The sequence below is a fragment of the Gymnogyps californianus genome, chromosome 1 (assembly GCF_018139145.2).
Source record: "Gymnogyps californianus isolate 813 chromosome 1, ASM1813914v2, whole genome shotgun sequence".
Taxonomy (NCBI): Eukaryota; Metazoa; Chordata; class Aves; order Accipitriformes; family Cathartidae; genus Gymnogyps; species Gymnogyps californianus.
The window spans coordinates 93,274,932-93,295,627 of NC_059471.1; the positions used below are offsets into that span (position 1 = coordinate 93,274,932).

The 20,696-nt window shown below is 35.9% G+C and overlaps 1 protein-coding gene across 1 annotated transcript in view; it reads right to left on the minus strand.

Annotated features, from left to right (window-relative positions):
• CFAP47 (cilia and flagella associated protein 47) overlaps positions 1-20,696 on the minus strand; it is a 363,098-nt gene that overhangs the window by 57,461 nt on the left and 284,941 nt on the right. The window contains 1 exon segment of the mRNA XM_050891106.1: positions 14,310-14,405. Coding sequence (XP_050747063.1) covers positions 14,310-14,405 — 96 coding nt within the window.

A 20,696-nucleotide genomic window follows, 5' to 3' on the forward strand; every position in this document is an offset into this window, starting at 1 on the left:
ACATTTCTTTGAGAATTGTTCTGAGAGTTGATTAAGCTCATTGTTAAAAACTTGTTTCATTTTGTATTTGGCTACTGAATAACATTGATCTGGTTTCAGTTCCTGCTTTTTCGTGTGATAGTGAACACTCTTCATTACCAACATTCTGATTTTTAGTGAGGTAGAACAAATGAATCACCACCAAAATTCTCTTTGGTCAACTAAATAATTTGGGATCACTGAATCTCTCACTCTCATCTTGAATCATTTAAACATATTTGTATTGCAAAGATGAACAGCACCTGTAGAAGGCAACACTGGCTAACTAATATTGCATACCAAATGGAGGGACTCTATAAGTAAATAGGCTTCAAGAAGTTTGAAAAAAACCCTGTGTTTCTCTAACCGATAACAGGCAGAGCTACCAAAACGTAGTGAAAAAAAGCATTTGCACTTAATTCAGAGTTGGGAGAATCAGGTAAATCTGTGGATCCAAGAAACAAAAGTAACATAAAAATTCATTCTTGAGTTGGAAAAGGGACAAATCAGTAAGAAGAAAAGACTAATAGGATACAATCGGTGATTTTACACTTGAAGAGATGTAAAGCAAGCTGGAAAGATAAGGATCATCCAAAATTTCCTCAACAGCTACTGACATGCTATTATATTGTGTATTGTGGTCTTTCACTATTGTGTGTGATAAAACTGAATTGCTTGTTTGTGCATGTAGAAAACTTAATGTGTTATTCATAAAGGTCTGAATAACAGCTCTTTTCAACAATCAACTTATTTTCCTATTTAATAGAAAAGACAAAATTGTATACAATGGCTAGAAAAAAGGAACTGTAACAGCCTCTAACAGGACTGCATACAATTCAGCTTGTGGTTTCTGCTGGTTGTATGTAGCAGAGGTAATAAAAATGGCAGCAAACGTCAGGGATTAGATTACATTATTGGTATTCATTGTGAAAAAGGCAGTGGTACCTGTAATTAATAGATAGCAATTTTTACAGGCTATTAACCTTTGTTTTATCTTATTACTTATATAAAGGAGAAAATGATTTAATTTATAAGGGATTTTCAGTGCTTGTGAAGCAATCAGATAAAAGACATTTCAACATCAAAAGTTCTTGCAATACTATAGTTTTCACTTCAGTGTACAAAAGGATATTAAATGTTAACATTCTTATAACACAAGCAGGCAAACAAGGCAATCACAAAACATGACTTGCATTTAATAAGTTCATCTATTACAAAAAACTCTCATATGTGAACTAGACTGAATTTCACATCTTAAAGAGGAAGTTAATAGTTCCAATTTACAGATAAAAGAAACTGAGTCACATCAGGAAGCGTCATGGACTTCTAGACAGTTCCATGGAATAGTTTGCATTCTAAGTCTCCTTTTACACTTTGTATGAAAATTGTTTTCCAAATGCTTCACCAAACAATTATGAGAAAAGAGGATTTGCTTACCTTTCAAGCCTCGGTTTTATTTTGAAACACTCATGACTTTAGTATGGGAAAGCTTTAGTACACACCTATACCTCTGTTTCTCTGGGTTAAAATGAATACAATGTTAAATACCCTCCCTCAAGTAAGTGGAGATTTGTGAAAATAAAATTGTCAAGTACCTTAACAACATGCAAGGGTGGGAAGTACTTAAGTATTAGTGCACTTTCATTACCTACTTAAATTTTAAAGTTTATAACTATTTTTGCAAATGCAGGTTTTACCTAAAATAGCATATTAACAGTAATATTAGAAGTGTCAAATCCTTGGGCATAAACTACTGCATGGTAAAGTTAATGTCCTAGCAAGAAGAGTCCCAGAGAGTCAAACACTCTTCCAACTTTGCTCTCATGAGCCTTTAAACGTGTTGTCATCTCAAAATATATCATTACCGTGCAAAGAAATAAGTTCCATTTCCCTCCCCTCAGCAGAAGATGATGCTAGACCAAGTGACTATGAATGTAATAAAGCTTCTTATGTATGTTGTTAACATAAACTCTGATGTCCAATGAAGAATTTTGTGTTGCATGCTTCAATGGTTGTGAGATATTACTCCTTGTAATAGTAAAGGTCGTGATTCAAACACTTTTCATCTATTTGTAACATAAATCTTTGTTCTGCATTTCCCTAAGAATACCCAAATCATGTCCTATACTTGATATCCAAATCCCCTCTGTTGGCTTATATATTATGATTTATGAGCAGGATAAGCATCACATTAAAATAGAGGCAAAGACTGAGTTACAGTTAAAGCACGTCCTCCTCTTTCACACATGGCAAACACAGCAGTAGTGCCCACGTTCTTTTTTCCCTGGGTTGGTTTGGGTTTTGGGTGGGTTTTTTTAGCTTGGTATTGGTGATGCATTTAAACAAATAAATATTGCTTAAACCTGAATATTATTGTAAGATGCAAGATCGTTACTAATGTTGATGATTGAAGGTGTCAACCTGATCTACATGTAAACAGGAAGGGTTTCAGCATAAATATTGTGAAAGCTGAAAATAAGGTCCTGTATGCATCATAAAAGGTAGAAGAGAAAGATAAATCAATTTTTACTGAGACTTATATGAAGAGGAAAGAGGTACTAGTGATATGCATTCTTTTTGCAAATACACTCAGGCAGGTGCAATCCCAGTGGCTTTATCAAACCAAAATAGGCCCTGCCTAATCATTCAGGTTTTGTGACACAAAAGTAAATCAGGGAATCCAATTCCCCCTGGTAACTGAAAGATATCAATTTTTAATGAGAATATGAATAATTTATTATCTCCCCCATAAAAAATATTTTGAATAATTTGTTAATCTTAGTAATAGTATGACAAAATATCTAGGGAAGAGAATTAAAGCAGCGGAGTACTAAGGATATGATGTTCATTTTAATTAAATTATTCCTCCCCTACAGAGAACAGTTTTAAACACCCCATTTGTCAAGAACTGGAGCTACAGTATTATTGATCCAAGTTATAGCTTGTGAACAAGGAGAAATATATAATTTTGAGGTGAACATATAGATATCGGCATACTAGAGTATTTATCAAAATAATTAAACACACAAATAATCCCACCTCTTTCGCACCACAGCAATTAGAATACATGCCTAACATACACATTTACATTTCCTGTAATTTCAGTGCAACTGAAGCAGATGTTTAAATTTAAATTCTTTGCTATTTAGGGATTGTCTTACATACCTGAAATTAAACATACTCAAATATGCTACTGAATCAAGAACTTCATCCATCAGTCAGAACTGAACAGATCAAATGCATCTTTCCCTATCATGAATAATTTGTCTGACTTCTGAATGCAGTTGTTAGCAGCTTTTATTTCAATGAATCACATACCCTACCACAGAACCAAACATATTATTTAAGTGTGTACAAAACTTATTATGGGATGTTTAGGGGAGAGAACACAGGAGGGAAAAGAGAAAGACCAAAGTGGATGAGGGAGGAACAAGCATAGGAGAATAAAGGTAAAAGAGGATAAAAGAAGCCAGTCATGCAAGCCGGTGCTGGCCAGTAAAGCTGTCTGACAATGCCTCAGGCTTGATCACTATCCTATACTCTTATTAAATCCTATGTCTATCTTCTGTGTAAGTAAGTACACTCCCTATCCTGACCCTCTGTGTGAGTTGGCCACTAGCAAAGTTCAAACTGGACTAGCCAGCAAGTAGGATGAGGCCTGAGTGCCAGCTACTGGAGAGACTAGGTCTAAGACCAGTCTTCAGAGAGAACAGTGTTTTGCGTGGGTGGCTGGGTGTCAGCTGCTACCTAATATCAAGTCAGAGTAGCCAGCAAGTAGCAGGAGGCCAGCATCTGGAAAGACCCATGGTCAGCACCAGTGAGCGGCTACAGGGCCTACAGACTGAGCATGCATACAGGACTGACTAAAATCTGTGTTAGTATTCAAGAGACCAGCAGACATGCGTGTATTTGTGAGCTGAGTGAGTGAACGTATGCCTATGTTCTGCTAGTGAACTTTGAGCTGGACTAGCCAGCAAGTAGCAGCAGACCAGCATTCAGAAAGACCCAAGGTCTGAGCCAGTGACTGGATAAGGAGCCTAGGAGCCAGACACGAGTATTGGAGAAACTTCAAAGTCTATGCTAATATTTAAAAGATCTGGGGGTGTGTTAGTGCATCAATAGATTGAAGGTGTGTGCATGTACCTCCAGCACAGTTCAATCCTAATCAGCCAAACGCCAGCAACTGCACCAGGCTGCCCGTGCTGTTCATATTTACGTGAGTGCTGATTGTTTTTATGGGTGTGCAGGTAAAGGCACTGATCTCTGTGTTGATCTGTCTGGTTGGCTGTGTTTGTACTGTGTGTGTGCGTCTGCTGGTCTGTCTGCAGGAATAGCTGCTCAGCCTGGCTGCTGGATGGCCAGGAGAAGCCCCTGGCTCGAATTTGACTCCAGAAGAAGGGGAAAGAGAACCCTCTGTGGTCCCAAAGTCTGCTGGATTCTTACCTCTCACAGTCTGAGGTTCACGTTAGTTTTAAGCATACTAAGCCTTTCACTACATCATAGACCCTCTTAAATGTTAAACCTCCTTATTCAGCAAGATTTTTTCTGCTGCTGGCAACAATTTTGGATCTAGCTATCATGTGTACTGCTAAACTAAAGCCCAGCCAACACTGACTCCACCAAGAAGTAGAAAATACATATCTGCATGCCCAGCACACTCTGACAGCTTTCCTAACCAATTCAAACAACTAGTCCTGAGGACTTAGTGACTAAACTAAAAAGAGAAAAAAATAACCACCTTTCCTTTCTGAATTTTTTTACTGCAATTCAGATTGAGATTTCATGTAATTCCAACTGAGCTTGCAGTGTAAGAACTTTTTCAGAAAGCAACAGAAATATGTATCTATCGAAGGGTTGTAGAACTATGAGTAGAGAAGGTAGACAAAAGAATTCATAGAGCTCTGGAAAATGTGTAGAAGCAAGGTTAATTTTTTGGCAGGATAATTATCTTATCTTATAGGACTTCTAAGGACATCTGATGCTACTTCAGATGAGAAAAAAAGGGTCAGAGCAGGGATCCTCATACTGAAATAGATATATAAAAAGCTTAACACTTGGGAAATAAAACTTTTTAAATGAAGCTAAAGTACACAATGCTCCTGCAGGCCAGTTAAATCAAATTCTAACTAAGAAAAATCTTAAGGATTCACTGACTTTAAAGCGTGAGCCACTATCTTGAGAAGAATTCTGTTACCACTGTGCATAAATATTGTTGGTTAGCTACTGAATGCATACTATATAGAGAATTTTACTTTCCCTTAGCTTTTGCCTTATATTCGAGATCCATTCTTCATTGACTAAAAGAAAAAAAAAATTGATGAAAACATTTTACAAAAAAGTTCTAGAAAAACTCAGTGTAGGAAAAAAATGAACATTAATTCAACAGTGTAATTATCAAGCACTCTTAAGGCATAAAACTTCAAGGTTGAAAGCTCAGTTTCAATACTGCCTTCTAGCATTTATGCTTTAAAATAAAATCTGTGCCCCAGACAGTTACTTAATAAGTTTAAATTGTCTTTTCTCTCCTGGACAGAATATAGTAATTAAAACAAAAAAAGACATTAAAGTTCAAACCAACTAGCTCTTCTTCCCCTCAACCTCTCAGACCATCTTGTCAAAACCATCAAATTTTATCATGATCTTCCATCTCCAAAAGTTCTTACACAAGAGCTTCAATTTCTTTCCTACACATACCTCCTCATTTAAAAATACAATATGTTAAGGTAATGTTTTCAAGAACTCTGAAATTGTTTTCAGCCTCTTCTTTAGGAAAAAAGATCTATGCAATTGTTCCATCTTTCAACACATTTTGCTATTAATATCAATACCAGTGGGGGGTGGGGGGTGTTTGTTTCTTTTTTAGTCTTCTGTCCACTTTCAGCAAAGTTAGACATAGATCTCCAACACTCTTTCAATGCTTTGCAGAACTCAACAGCTGGATAGACAAGGAAAGTCAACTTAGAAACACAAATGAAGAAAAGCTACAGTAGACTCAACAATTGTAGTTCTCAGTTGGGAAATTACTAGCTAGTTTAGGGAAGGGGGGAAGCTTAGTCTTTAGTGTATATTTGGGGCGGAGCATGGACGTGGAAGGGTCTGGCCCAGATGAATTAATGGGAGACAGAGACATGCTGTGATTATTTCAAGAGCAGAGGAGGACAGGAAAAACGGATATAAGACAGAAGTCTAGAAAATGAAGCTTCTTTAGTTCTGCTGCTCAAGAAACAACTGTTTGATACTGCTGGTAATTTCCCCACTGTGCATGTGCGGCTGGAAACAAAAGATTAGTGCAGATAATTTTTTATAGCCTATTTAGAGCTAGACATAGATTTACTGATTAATTTATAGGATGAAACAAATCTGTGTCTCTGGAGTTTTCACTGGGTTTATTACCTGAACAAGTGAAGACTACAAACAAGAACCAGGAAAAGGGGAGGGGAGGAAGTAAGTAGTTCTGTCTTATTCAAGGACACATTCTGGCTCCATCTTGTCCATCCACAGCTGTTATCAAATAGATTAGCAGCAATATGCTATTCTAAGTCAGAATTAATCATCTTTTCATTTTCTAGCTCTATTGAAATTGAAGGAGATAATTTCTTATCAAGTTCTAAAACACAGCAGATATTTTTAAATAGAGAAATAGGCTAAGATAACATGAAATAGCAGCCTCCCCTGAGGCTGATTTGCATAGTTTAAATGCTCTGAAGTGCTATACTCTGGATGTTCAGTAACAAATCATGAGATTCTGATGAAACCTACTGCATGGCCTAGCTTAAATCAGTGAGGCAATTATAGCTTGAAAATCTGTTTTCCATGATAAATCCACATGGGAAGTCTTATGTGGATTTGCATGAGACTATGCAAAAGATGGGTTTCTGATGTCTTTCCTTCTTTTATTTGCATCCTGAATATCTCTTTTCCTCTCTCTCCTCTTGCAACATCAGGAGAGCATGCTGAAGTAGATAAATCATTGCCTTATATAGTCAAGGGAATGTACTGTTCTACTCCTTCAATTTAAGGGGTTGTTTTTAAAAGAACAGTAACAAAGACTTTCTGCTTATTCTTACAGTGCTGCCTTTCACTTCATTAACTTTAAGTTATTTCACTAAAACAGTTGCCTGGATTTGCAAAAACACGTAAAGATACGTTCACACCATATAATTTGTAAAGAAAGTAAAACTCAAAGGTAAAAAGAGTGCATATAACAGGCTCTATAAATATATATAAAATATGGCCTGAACACATTCCAGAAAAGTACAAATAAAAATCTTTAAGTTTTATTGATCATTGTATCAGAATATTTCAAGTTTTGATGTACCAATATACTGAGCACACCTGTTTCAGTGCTGAAAAGCATATCACTCATTAACACTATAATTCCCACTGCCTGAAACTAGGCTTCCCTGTAAGAATATTCTTGAGCACAGATTCCCCAACTATTCATTCACACGGTCAGTTTGCAGGAGTGCCTTAAAATGTGACACAAAAACGTCCCTACTGATTACTGATTTTCTCCACATGAGGAAAGTCTTAGATGTGCTGTGGCTTTAGAGAGCTCTCCAAGGTTTGCCATGCTGACAGTAGAGACAACCTGCACTAAAGAATGCCACCACTGGAATGCATTGACTTTGTCAGCATATCTCTCTGGAGATAAGTATGGCTTATACTGCATCACTCGTGTTGCCACATCATGTTCCAGTACTGACACCCTCTTTAAAAAAAAGTGCTTCTCTGTGAGCTATAACATGAGAACACTGCTCTTTTATAATGGTTTCACCTGGTTGAGAGAGGTAAGCCAGGGTGATTCAGCAATCAGGAAACTGCCATGTACATGGAGTCCCACGCCTTCCCTTCTGCTGGAAATTTCACAAAGCAAGTCTGCATCTGTACAATCTTCTGAGTGCCATGATGGCGCTTCAGAGATAACAGCACAAGGAAAAACGCTAGCTGAAGGTTTAAACAAGGCAACAGTCATACAGATAGGCCAAAGATGTCCAAAGATGGCCAAGAAGGAAAGTCATTCTGTCTTGCATACACTGTATTCAAGAAGGCTGTTATTTTGTGGTTAGCATAAACAATAATTTCTTCAAAAGCATATATAATCTTCAGAGTAGCAGTTCACCTGCCTATGATGCAAAGCCTAATTAGGTACAGCACAGCACCACAACTTTGGATTGATTTTACTGAGAAAACTGGTAAGGTATGAGAAAACACCTAAGCCTTGCAAGATAAGAAAGGTAAAAACACAGACAGAATGGTAGTAGCAGCTCAAGGACTCAGTAAGAAACCACTGAAGTGAAAAGATATAAAAACTCTGTGAAAGAAAGCAAAGAATCAGAAGGTGGCAACTCAGCAACATCATGGATCAATCCATTCCAAGAAGCAGTGGAGGCTGACCCGTCTCCAAATGACTGATGACAACCTGGGCAGCAAAGATATATCTCGTGTCTCACTGGGAATACTGACCATATTAACACCTAGCATATCAGCATGTTAGTCCTAGTTATCTACTGCATGTATTAGCCAATAAAACAAAGCTGTGTATTCTAAAATTGCATAAAGCCTGTTTGCAAAGTCTCTTTGTGCATAGCAAAAGATGCCCACCCCAAAAGTGATCCAGTGAGGAAGGAATCTCATAACCCCAAGGTGGAGGACAGGTAGGTCTCTCACTCAAAGATATTTGATATGAGATATTCTAGTGAAGATGGTATCACAATATTCTCATGAAGCTCCTGGTTGACAGACTACCAACTCTATGGGACCTCCATCAGTCAGGGACAATCCACCAACCTACAATGGGATACAGCCTGTCAGTAAACCTTTCTCTGACAGACTGGTGGACAGTCTGAGGACACGTGGCCCATAAATTTTTCTACTAGGTATCCAACAACCAGGAACTCTCCATCTAGATGCAGTCTGCAATCAGCTAGCCACTGTCCTATATTCATAGTGACATAGCAGAACTGGAGCTAAACCTGCTTTTGTGCACTGAATTGATCCAGGAGTTAATCCTGGACCCCTCTCAGGAAGCCAGCCCTAACAGCATCTCAGGAGCAGGAACAGAAGAACAAGCAGGGTAAAAAACAGGGACAGTAAAAGGCAAAACCTGATCTACCAAACTGTGCCCTTTCCCAAAAAAGAGAGACAGTAGAGTAGAAAGAAAAGATGAGTTGCAGTCCTGTGAGCTGAACCCACAGCTTGAGGAACAGTACCACTGGGAGCCACTGATGGTTGACTTCAGAAGACTGCCTGCCTCCTCTTTGCCTTCATTCCTTTCTGAGCTCATTACTTCTCCATCTATGACAAAACCAACCTACCAGTCCCGTGGTCCCAGACGCAAAGAGTCAGACAGATGTCTGACACCTATGTGCAAAGCCTTCTGCATAAATGGTACCCAGTCTTGAAACAGTTAATATACCCGTGACACAGCATGTTGTAGAGCTATTTGGTCAGCAAAAGGGCCAGCAGGGGAAGAGAAAACTCAAACCAACAACCTCAATCCTAAGTTGCAGAGCAGTCCAGGTTCAATACAAACTGCTCTACATAGTTTTACATAATTTTCAAATTGTTTTCCTAAATTAGGTGCTCAAATTCAGTATTATTTATTGTGGCCACTACACAATAAGAAAGTCTTCTCTCTACATTCAAGTTTAAAATCTTCCTCACAAATAAATCCAGACTAGAAGTTATTTATACTATCTAGAAGATGTTCAAGAAAATCTAAATCAAGAATCATGGAGTTGTTTTTTCCATATGCTAGCATCTGTACCATGGGCATTAGAGGTCTCTGTCACTGACAGAGGCAGCTTTTGACTTGATACTAGGTGGTATACTTCCTGAATGAATCTTGTGTAGTACAAGTAATTAATGTACCACAGCTTATGAACTACTCATGTGAATAGTACATCTGTTGAACAGTTTTGCTCAGAAAAGTGAAACTTGATAGTTTCAAAAGGTGAAAATTCAGGCAAGGCAATAACATTAATGAAAGAAAATCAAAACTAAAGAAAAGTAGCAAAAGTTCATCACAAAGAAGGAAGACTTGAACAGATAAAACAGAAAAATACTTAAACTAAGGAAGTTCAAAGGAAACCTGGCACCTGAATCCTCCAGCATTTCAATGGAACTGTAATTCCTTGAGTTTCCCTGTGAAAATGTGTGCCAAAAGGAAGGAAATGTTGAATCTAAAACCCTGAAAAGAAGGAAAACACTTTGGTTTTAAGTTAATCTCCTAATTATCTTACTTATTTCATTTTGGTTTGCAGTGAGTTCTCAGTGTGTGTAACTTCTTCTCCAGTTAACTTCCTTATTAACAACTGTTTATGAAGATAAAAATAGGATAGTATTGTGTATGTACCCGGTTGTTCAGTCTTTTTATTGCTTGAACGTCCCTTTCCTACAGAATCCATTATATGAATATTGACTACTTCCTGACACAACCTCTGATGTAAGTTATAAAGTGTAAAATTATCTCTGCTTGTTGTGAGTGACCAAACCATGGTCACAGGATGCAGTTAAAACATGGAAGAGGAAAGAGAGCTTAATATTTTCCAACATCTTTTCAAAATAGTCTGCTAGAATGGAGAACTATTTCTCATAGCTCTTTTTTTCTAACTCTTCAAGTCATTTTGTGATAATGAAAGCATTATTAAAGAGACAGAGACATAGTCTTCCTAGGAACTAAGACAACCAGGAAAATCAAGTATGTTAGTTTCATTGTTTTTCAGTCTTTGAAAGCAATCACAAGAAAAAACTGATCGTGCATGCAGAATTACTGAAAGAAAAAAGCAGATGCAAATAAGTATAGAATTAAAGAATGAAGTCTTGAAATCTAACATTTTAGGGAAATGGCCTGAGGACCTGAACAAAATTTATGCCATTTCTTAGGTGAAATTAGTTTAAAAGCCAAATTATCTGTAATCATAATGGACTGTACATGACATTAAAAGTATATCCTAAAATGCTTTCTCAAATATTGTTGAATAAAATATGAAACTATATAGTAACATGCTTCCAAAGTGCATACACAGAATTTTAATATCTCAAATTTGATTGCCGTCAAAGTGGTTTAACACTGCAGGCAGCTTTTTGGAAAATGTCTCCCTAACAGTGTATACATTTCTCGAATATATTTTATCTTTCTTAAGTGCTTGGGAGAGTTAATAAATACATGTATTTTACACTAAAGCAAAGTTAGAAGGCAAAATTAAATAGCTAATCACAGAGATCTCAGTAAAAAGGGAAAAGAGATGAACACGGAACAGGTGACATGACAGCTTTAAAATATAGAAGTTTCTAAATATAAAACTTGTGCTGAAATGTGGAGAGAGATATCTAAAAAACTAGTTCATCTAACTGCCCCATTTACTGTTCTTGTTTGATGCTACACCAAGTCATTCACAACAGACAGGCTTATTGACCTCCTGGAACATCAGCTAAGCCATAAAATGCAATGATTGGAGGTTGAATGCAAAATGAGATCACAGCTTCAGTATTAGGACCGGGTGAAGTAATGCAGTCTATGTGACTGGGAAACAGTACCAAGCAGTCCAGGAGACTTATGTTGCTACCGTGAAGCCAAGGCAAGAAAAAAGGATAGTCTACCATGAGTAAGAATTTCACAGCGTGGCTAGTATTTTCGCTTTTTTGTAACAGTATGATGAAAAAACGATTCCAAGATTCTCAGCCTATCTCACTATTTCTGAATTTCTCCCTTCAGTTTTTAGAGTCAGTGAGGAAAAAAACAAGTAATTAATTAGCAGCAAGCACGGTTTTTCCACAAGCATAAATGTTGCTCATAAAATGATCTAGCAATCACATTCCAGCAAGTCTACTAAGAAGAATATTGGTTCTAACACGTTTTCAAAGTATTCTTTCTTTGTTAGAGGGAACAGTGGCAGAGCAGTAACACCTGCATCTAATCCACACTTCATCTACTGTTAAGTGTAGTGAAAAAGTACAGTCTTTCCATAAAAATGATTCTTAACATGATTCCCCTGTTCCTGACTTGTGAGTGAGACCACGTGCAAAAAGAAGCATGCATTCACCAGTCTTATGGCCTCCCAACAAAGGAGATTAGCCTGCAGAATCCTCAGAGCAAAAGATTTACATCATGAAAATATTTAAGATATAAAAGAATAAGTAGTAGAAAGTACAATTTATAAAGATTGCTTTGCTGCTCTAATATTTCTGTCAAGTGATTGCTCTGTCACTTTTACTATGTACATGAATTAGATTGTTTTGTTCCTCACTGCTTCTGTGAAAAAAAAAAATATATCATCTCATGACAACAGTTACAACTTTTATATAAGCCTGTGTAAAAGGTACATATAGAAAATTATATGATGTCCAGATCAATTCTTACATCTTCTTTTTCTTCTAAATCCTTCTTTCTATACCACCCAGAAATATTGTTGAGGCATAGTAAGCTTCAAGGAGAGAAAACAAAACCAGTCGCTTACTGGGAACAGCAAGGTCTGCAATATCCTTTACAAAATAAAGCTGTGGCAAGTACGTCTTCAGGAAAATCACAGTATATGGCAAATTTTTGAATGAAACTGAAAACAACTGACCCTCATTTCATTTTTCTAACTCAGGTCTTTACTTTGAGATAGATACCATTTCTTCAAGGAAAATGATATGGCTTATTCTGATATCTATATTAACATGAAACGGACGCTCACGCATACATTCGTGTGGGATACTAGCAAGGAAAATTATTTTCTTTGGTAAATAATTTAAGATATGAATAATTTAAGATATGAATAATTTATCTGTGTGTTTTGAAGGTAGAAAGCATATCTGAGAAGCAATCTATAGAAATAGTTATTAGGAAAAATATTTAAATATTCTGTGTAAATACAGAAATCTACCTGTCTCCTACACTTTAGCAATTAATAATTTGTAATGATTAAAATATGCTAATTCTGTGGTTATCCAAGCTTTACCATAACACTAGATAAATCAAATAAATTAATTGCTATCATATGCAAGTCATAAATAATTTTTGGTAAAATTAGAACACTAAAAGCATTTCATTCCTTTCCTATCCTATCTCAGATCAGATGTGACCACCAATGTCATCTAAAATTTAATTCATAAAATAAAACCAAATAGTTTAATTCTTTCCAGATAGTTCAGGTTTATAGTTTCTAGATTTTATTTTCACATTTGAAATTATCAGGAACAACATAGGAAAATACAGAAAATAGTAATTTGCAACAGAAAAACTACCTCAGAAAAAAAAAACAGCTGAAAGGACTGGCAAGTCTGAAGAGAAAGATAAGCATATCTAGAACCAAATAATTGTGAAGTCTATTTCTTATTTTGTTTTCTGCTAATCCAGTAAAAAGTAAAAGCAGTTATAAATGCTTAACTCATTTATTTTTGGAATTTCTTACCCCTTCCTTTTCTCCTTAACTGACCCTTCAAACTAGGAAAATTCTATTTTAAAAAGAAATTTCTTAGCAATTGCATGTTTTTGCTTTCTGGTACTTCAGGTTTTAGGAAACTGACTTGTTGCAGGATAAATTGATAAAATAAGTATTGATAATAGTTTAAATATATTTAAAAGATTACTTTTCAAGTGTATTCATTTGCACTTATTATAAAAATATACAATTTCTCACTAAAAAAAAATTTAGGAAGCCTTTCAATTTAAATTTAATTAAGAATTTTAATAATTGATGCTTTTCTACCTAGTATTTCATAAATATTTTTATAGTGGTGTTGCTCATCTTGACAGTCCTAAAATACAGCTATATTTATTTGGATTTAATCTCTTACTTCAAAGCGTTTCCTAGGAATACATCAGGACTGCATTACTATATGGACTCATTCACCCTTTTTATATCATACTTGTAGCACCTATTATGAGGTCAGGTTGCATCCCTCTTGTTTCTTTTACACATAATCATCACTTTGACATTACACATGACTTTTGTGCTTTGATGGTAAGACATTATTTACAAAAGAAATCATATTTCAAAAGTCCAAGAAAATCATTGCAGGGGTGAGGAAAAAATAACTGTCAAAAAAACGAACAACACACACTTCAGAGGAACTTTATTGGATGCACCTCTGATTATTACTTACTTATTTATTTTAAGTAAAACAAAGAAATTGCATTGACATGGTGCTAATTCTGGCTTCCACACGGAGCCAGATTCAACACATCAACTGATGAGTTGCACTCATCAAAATACCAAATTCTATACACACTCTAGATTTCAGGGACCATAAAAGATCACACCTTGTAAAAAATTCGAAGTAGAACTTGAGAAATTACATACCTCGTGGCTGTTTAAGTAGAAGATGGAAAACAGATTCCTTACTGGTGGACTTGGATAGGACAGACGCACTGAGATGACAACTGGACTGCTCCTGATCTAAAAAAAAAAATTTAAAAATAATTCAGGGAAACTCATTTAGAAGTCAAAATTCATTGAACAATTTCCCTAATAAAACAGCTTCATAGACAGAGGTTTTAAAAAATGTTCTCAAATGGGAGCACATGGGCCTTTTTTTTCCCCCTTTGCTTAAAGGTTATCTCAGTATTTTCCTCATTGTGATTAAGAAAAGTATAGATATAATATGGAGATCTTCTTAAATAGAATTAAAATAAAATAACACACCATCAAGAAAATCCAAAGTTTAAAATGTTTTCAGTTAAATAACATCTAGAGATTACAAAAGAAACTGTTTTTGAGATAAAAAAATCAAATGGCGAAGAAAGCCCAGTGTGATATGAAACATGTAAGAGAAAGCTTGAGACAATCGGTTTCAGGACCAGCAGTACTGCAACAGTTGCAGACAAGAATTGCTTTCTTGATGACAAGTTACCGGATTGACTAACAGATTACTTCATAGAGAAAGAGGATTTAGACATTATTTTGATTGTTTTCACTGATTACTGTCAATGTTGTGGATAAATGAAAAATGAGATAGGAAAAACTGGTTTGAAGTCCAATTTTATAAATAGATTTTGGAGCTGTTCAAGCAGCCAAAGGTGTCTTGCTAAAAGAATTGACACTTGCAGGAAATGCCTTGTAGGAAATATATCTAGCAGTTAACTCCAAGAATCTGAGCCCAATAGATAAGCTATATCTGAATAATATGTCATATTAAAGAGTAGTAGCACTGAATGATGAACTGCCAGCAGGAAGATATGATACACAGGAATGCGTCAAACAAACAGCCAGGGGAAGACTGTCATTTGGGGTTATGGAACAAAGTCAAAATAGCTTTAAGGAACAGAACAATGAGCAAAGGTGTTCAGGAAGGCAAACAAAAGCTCTTCTGGAAATATCAAACTTCTTTCTTCCTGTGAGAAGAGAAACAGCCTCAAAATTATTTCACCTCAAGCACAGTTTTAGGTTTTGGAAACCAGCTTAGAGTTTTAAAATGAAATTTGCAATGTATAGGGAAATACTTAAAGAATTGAAGGGCCCTTTTCAAATATTAAAAGATAAGTGCATAAGAAAAGCCTGCACACCTATTTTAATATATCAATAAAGCAACTATATTGCCATCTTTCTTGACCTGAGATACTGCAATGGCAGAAATGAGGCTACTGTGAAAGCTTTCCCTATAATGTTAATTATTCTGCTAATTATTATTATTTTTTTGTCCGTGATGCAAACAAGCTGAATACTGTAAATTTCCCCTACTAGAAGAGTTTTCCAAAGTGTAAAATATCTGTTATTTCTTTTTTCTTTAGATCTGTCTACATATTCAGCTAAGAAGTAATTTTCACAGAACTAGCTAACTAATCTTTGGAAATCTTTTTTTTTTCTCTGAAAAATAATTTCACTGTATAAAATTAAAAGCACTCAGTTATGGTTCAAGATGTTTCAAAAATGCATTTATCAGTTCAGAAGTGCATTTATATATTGCACATAATTTTAATTGGTAGCTAACAACACGGTTTGAATTATGCCAAAATCAGCACAAAGTGATGTTAGCACTTTTATTCAGAACTGATTATCCATATTCAAAACTGATTTGAAAACAATAGATTTCTTCACATTTGTATTACTTCATTCTAACACTGACTTAAACATATGCAATAACACTTACGTCCAATGTATTTTGCCTGAAAGAAAAATAACTGTTAGTAGCAGACTTGCCTTTGAGTATTTAGTTCAGTTACATAATAAAGTCAGAGAAAGCAGTTTGAAAACATTTTGCAATGCACATTTTAAAAGTGGCAATCCTAGTTTGGAAATCTTTGTATTGAAAAAGACATGGCCAAGCTACTCTGCATGCAACCTTATCTTGGAAATAAGGTAAGTTTTAATAATCACCAATATGAGACAGCTATTTTAATATGACTGTGCACACACTCTTACGAAAAGCAATCTTATACACTGCCATAGATATCAGTTTTGATAACACAGATAACAGAGGAACCAATTTACCTCCCTTATCCGATTCCTAATTACCACTGTAGCTTTAATCTTTTATTTGATCATGGCCCTTCAAACTTTGAAGTGAATATCCTCTAAAAAACAGTTGCACTTTTTTCCTGAAACTTTGAAATACATTTGGCCCATTGAAAACATGAAATTAAATTATCCATGTCAATCGAAACAAAGCATTGTAGGTATTAACGAACGGCTAATACTTAGGGACAATTCTTATACAGGTGAACTCTGTGGGGTCTGGTTTACGCCAGAGATTTCAGTAGTATCAATTATTTATATCAGTTTAGTTGCTTCCATAAGTCTTAGTAGAAATATTATATAGTGGTATTTACAGAAGAGCAGTAACATTCAACTTGAAACAGCTGAACTAGTACAAATGGTCGCTAAACCATCTGTAACAAGAGTCTGCATACGCTGTAGCTCTGATCATCGGCTCACATTGGGGAAAATTACCTGCTGTCAAATAAACATTACTCCCATGAATATTCTTAATGTAGCTATGAATGCTTATGTGAATAACAGCTGCAGATTTAAGCCACAGATATGTATCTAAATCCTGGGAAGAAAACTTATTGCTATTAAATTCAGTAAGAAAACACCAAGTTTTAGGAAGTCCAAGATTTCATCCCTTCATCACAAATTATCAGATGGTGGGTAGTTTTATTTGTTCTATAATTATCCAAAATAAAGGACTGTTTGTAGTACAATATGAGTCAAATTTCACAGAAAGAAACATTTCTGAGGAATTGGGTTTGACAAAGCTTCAGAAATGCAAATGACAGCTTCAGAAATTGTCCAGATATGACACTTGCCAATTAATTTCTATTTTAATTCCTGAACTATGCAATTCTAAACATAATTTCACATCCATCTAGGGCAGAAACTGCCTATGGAATGTTACCTGAAAACAAGATACAGATAACTTCTGTAATCTTCTTTAAAGTATTAAGTAAATCTATAAATGTTGACGTTTATTGCTTGCGTACTTTAATTGAGGTGCCCTATTTTCATTGTTGCCACTTTTAATTCTCTTAAGAAGCGACACATGGTCTGAAACATAATTTGTAAAGATCAAGATCAATCAAACATTCCATTCTGCCTTCTGACTTGCTACTTTCTGTCGATTTCCCCGTTCTGCCCTCTCTCTGGCCTCCAATAACACCAGCAATGAGTGTGACGAGCCCAGCACAAGATTAAATGAAGGCAGGCATTTCAGTAATTTGCTTTAATGCTAAAATATCAGCTAAAAGGTTTCAAAATGGTAGTAGCTTGGGTTTTATATTACTAAACCTACAGTTTTAAGTGCTGTTCTCAGAGATGGATTCAAAAACTTCTGTGAATTTGAGTTACCTGCTGACAGGGTCATTTCTACTTTTTGGATTAACATTTTTCATGAAAAAACAGGTTTTAAGAATGACCAGGCTGTCACTCTTTAAGGAATAAATTAAGACTACTTTCTATTTCAGACTAACATGTTTGTGTTTAATTCAGATGGAAAGTTACTATTGTTATGTCTGAAGTAATATTACTATCATTCCTAATTATCTTGTACTTTCCCAAATGTGTTCTTGCACTGCTACGAGAGATCATAGGACAAAAATAGGCTCTTCATGTCAAAACACATTAAAATAAAGTGTAGATCATCACAACATGGGTAAGAGATCCGGTCTTCTCCATAACTTAGCACTGTAAATGGTCTTGAAATAATGTTCAGGTTTAGATGTCTCATTAACAAGCAAAATAAACAGAAAAAAAAAAAGGGAGATTTGTGGAAGAGCAAGTTCACAACTACCACAGTTCAGTTCTTGGTAGGAAAGGAAGTGTACTAGAAATAATGTACTCATACTAGGATAACTTTCTTACCAGACTGATTAGTCTTGTGGGATGGCAAATTCATAATTCATGTTGACAAAAACCAAGTTAATTAGCTTTTACTGTACACTGGGCTAACATATCTGCATTGCTATGGTATATACAATATCAAAGTTAGTATATTAAAATAGTATTTGCTTCCTTTCCAGGTAAACTACGTCTTGAGAACATGAAAGTTCAACTAAATATATAGGTCATTATGGAAATTATTTCCCAGGGTATGTAAGGGCCAGAAATAGTAAGCTGAACTTGTGCATCCATGACTTTGCTTATAAGACTAGATTTCTCTTCCTCTGGAAAGAAGGAAATAGGAATTACAGTAAATATTCCTACAGAGAGCAAATTGTAGCATGCACAACCGTGTCTAAAGAGAGCTCAAATGCATAACTCAGCTAGCTTCTTATGATGAAAAACAAGCAAACATTATTTACAGGTCACTAGCAGCAACTGAATTAGAAAATTAACATTACATATTAAGCTGATTAACAAATCCAAGACAGCTTTTAAAGGACAAGTATGGTTTTACTTCCATAAAGATCACAGTACAAAATTTATTTTTTCAAAGAAAACTTTTCATAATTCCACAGATCACAGAAACATTAGATCATCATCGTGTCAGGTCTACTGATGTGTAAAGAAAAACGAAGACTGAAAACTTCTGATGCATAAAAACCAACATCAGTCTTTCACTGTCTAAGCCAGTTGTCTCTGCACTGTCTCTATTACTGAAAATCTCCCTGGGACATGTTAATGCTCTATAGTTAGAAAGATGACTATGTTTTCACTAAAATACTTAAACAATGCAGGTTCTGCTAGTGTTTCTCAGAACATCACAATTCACTAGGTTTTAGTACCAATATTTAAGCTCTATAAAAAACTTCTGATGAAATTGCATTGTGGATAAGTTTGATTGTTCTTTTCCATTATTTTGTGAATAGCACATTAGATTAGCTTTTTTACAAATAATACCCAGTAGTATTAGAGTACTAATCTGTGCTATCCGGAACTAGATTTATGCTCAACAAGCCAAGCAGTTTGCTTCTCATAATTGCTCTTGTTGTTGTACAAATCAGCATACCAGCTTGCACTTTACACTAGAATAAAACATACTGCACTCCATGAGGTGCAATGGGAACCTTCATACCACACATGTAATACACACCTACACTGCAAGAGATTATAGAATCAGTTACTTCCTGGTCAAATAGGGTGGGTCGCCCAGCTAGTAATTCACAGTGCTTCTATAAGTGTCTCAGCTAAGATAAGCACAACAGGTAGATGGAATAAGAGGGGAAAATACAAAGGTTTAACATTTTAGAAGGAAAATTGCATTACGAACAATGTAAATGTTTACTGCATCTTCAGCTGCTCCAGGGATGATGAGTTGACGAACAAGAGCAATTCAAAAAAGAGGTATACCAACAATTTATCAAGGTACCTCTGGAAGGTCTACCATTCATCATGTCAGCTGCTTCCCCTAATTTACATTGCACTCTGTCATCATCCATGTTGTTAATAAAGGTCTTGAATAATACAGGCCCCAGTGCTGACCCCTGGGGTACTACACCCATTACCAGCCAGCAGCTGACTGTCAAGATCTTGATCACTATCATTTGAGACCAATAGTTCAGCCAAGTTTTCAACCCACTCAGCAGTCTGTTCATCAAGCCTAGACTTCCTCAGCTTCCAAACAAGAATGCTACAGGAAACAGTGACAAAAGTCTTACTAAATCATGGTATATTACATCCACTGCTCCTCCCTCATTTGCATAATCACTCATTTCCATATAGAAGGCAATCACATTAGTCAATCATGATTTGCACTTAACAAATCCATTTGACTGCTCCTGATTGCCTTCTTGACCTTCATATGCTTGGAAAAGGACTGCAAGAGGATGTGAAATTCGTGGGCTACACAGACCACAAAAGGATGTGTCCAATGATCCTACCAGGGACTGAGGTGAGGCTGATCAACATACTACTCCCTCAGTCTTCCTTCTATCATTTTTAAAAGAAGGAAATAACGTAGCCTTTTCCCAGTCAACAAAAACACCTCCAGATCAGCATGAATTTTCATAGAGAACAACAGCCTCACAATCACATTGGCCAACTCTTTTATCACTCCGTGAATTTCATCTAGACTTGTGGATCTGAATGCATCTAGCTGCTCTAAGAAGTCCACAGCCTGTTGCTCCCCTATAAGCTGCCCATATCCCTTCCAAACCAAGTCAGTACATGTTGCTTTGGGAGTAAGTTTTGCTTGCAAACACTAAGGCAAAAAAAAGCATTGAGCACTTCAGCCTTTCCTCCATTGTCTGTAACTAGTTGATTCCCCTCCATCCATCAATGGACCTATCTGCATTTTCCCTAAGCTTCCTTATG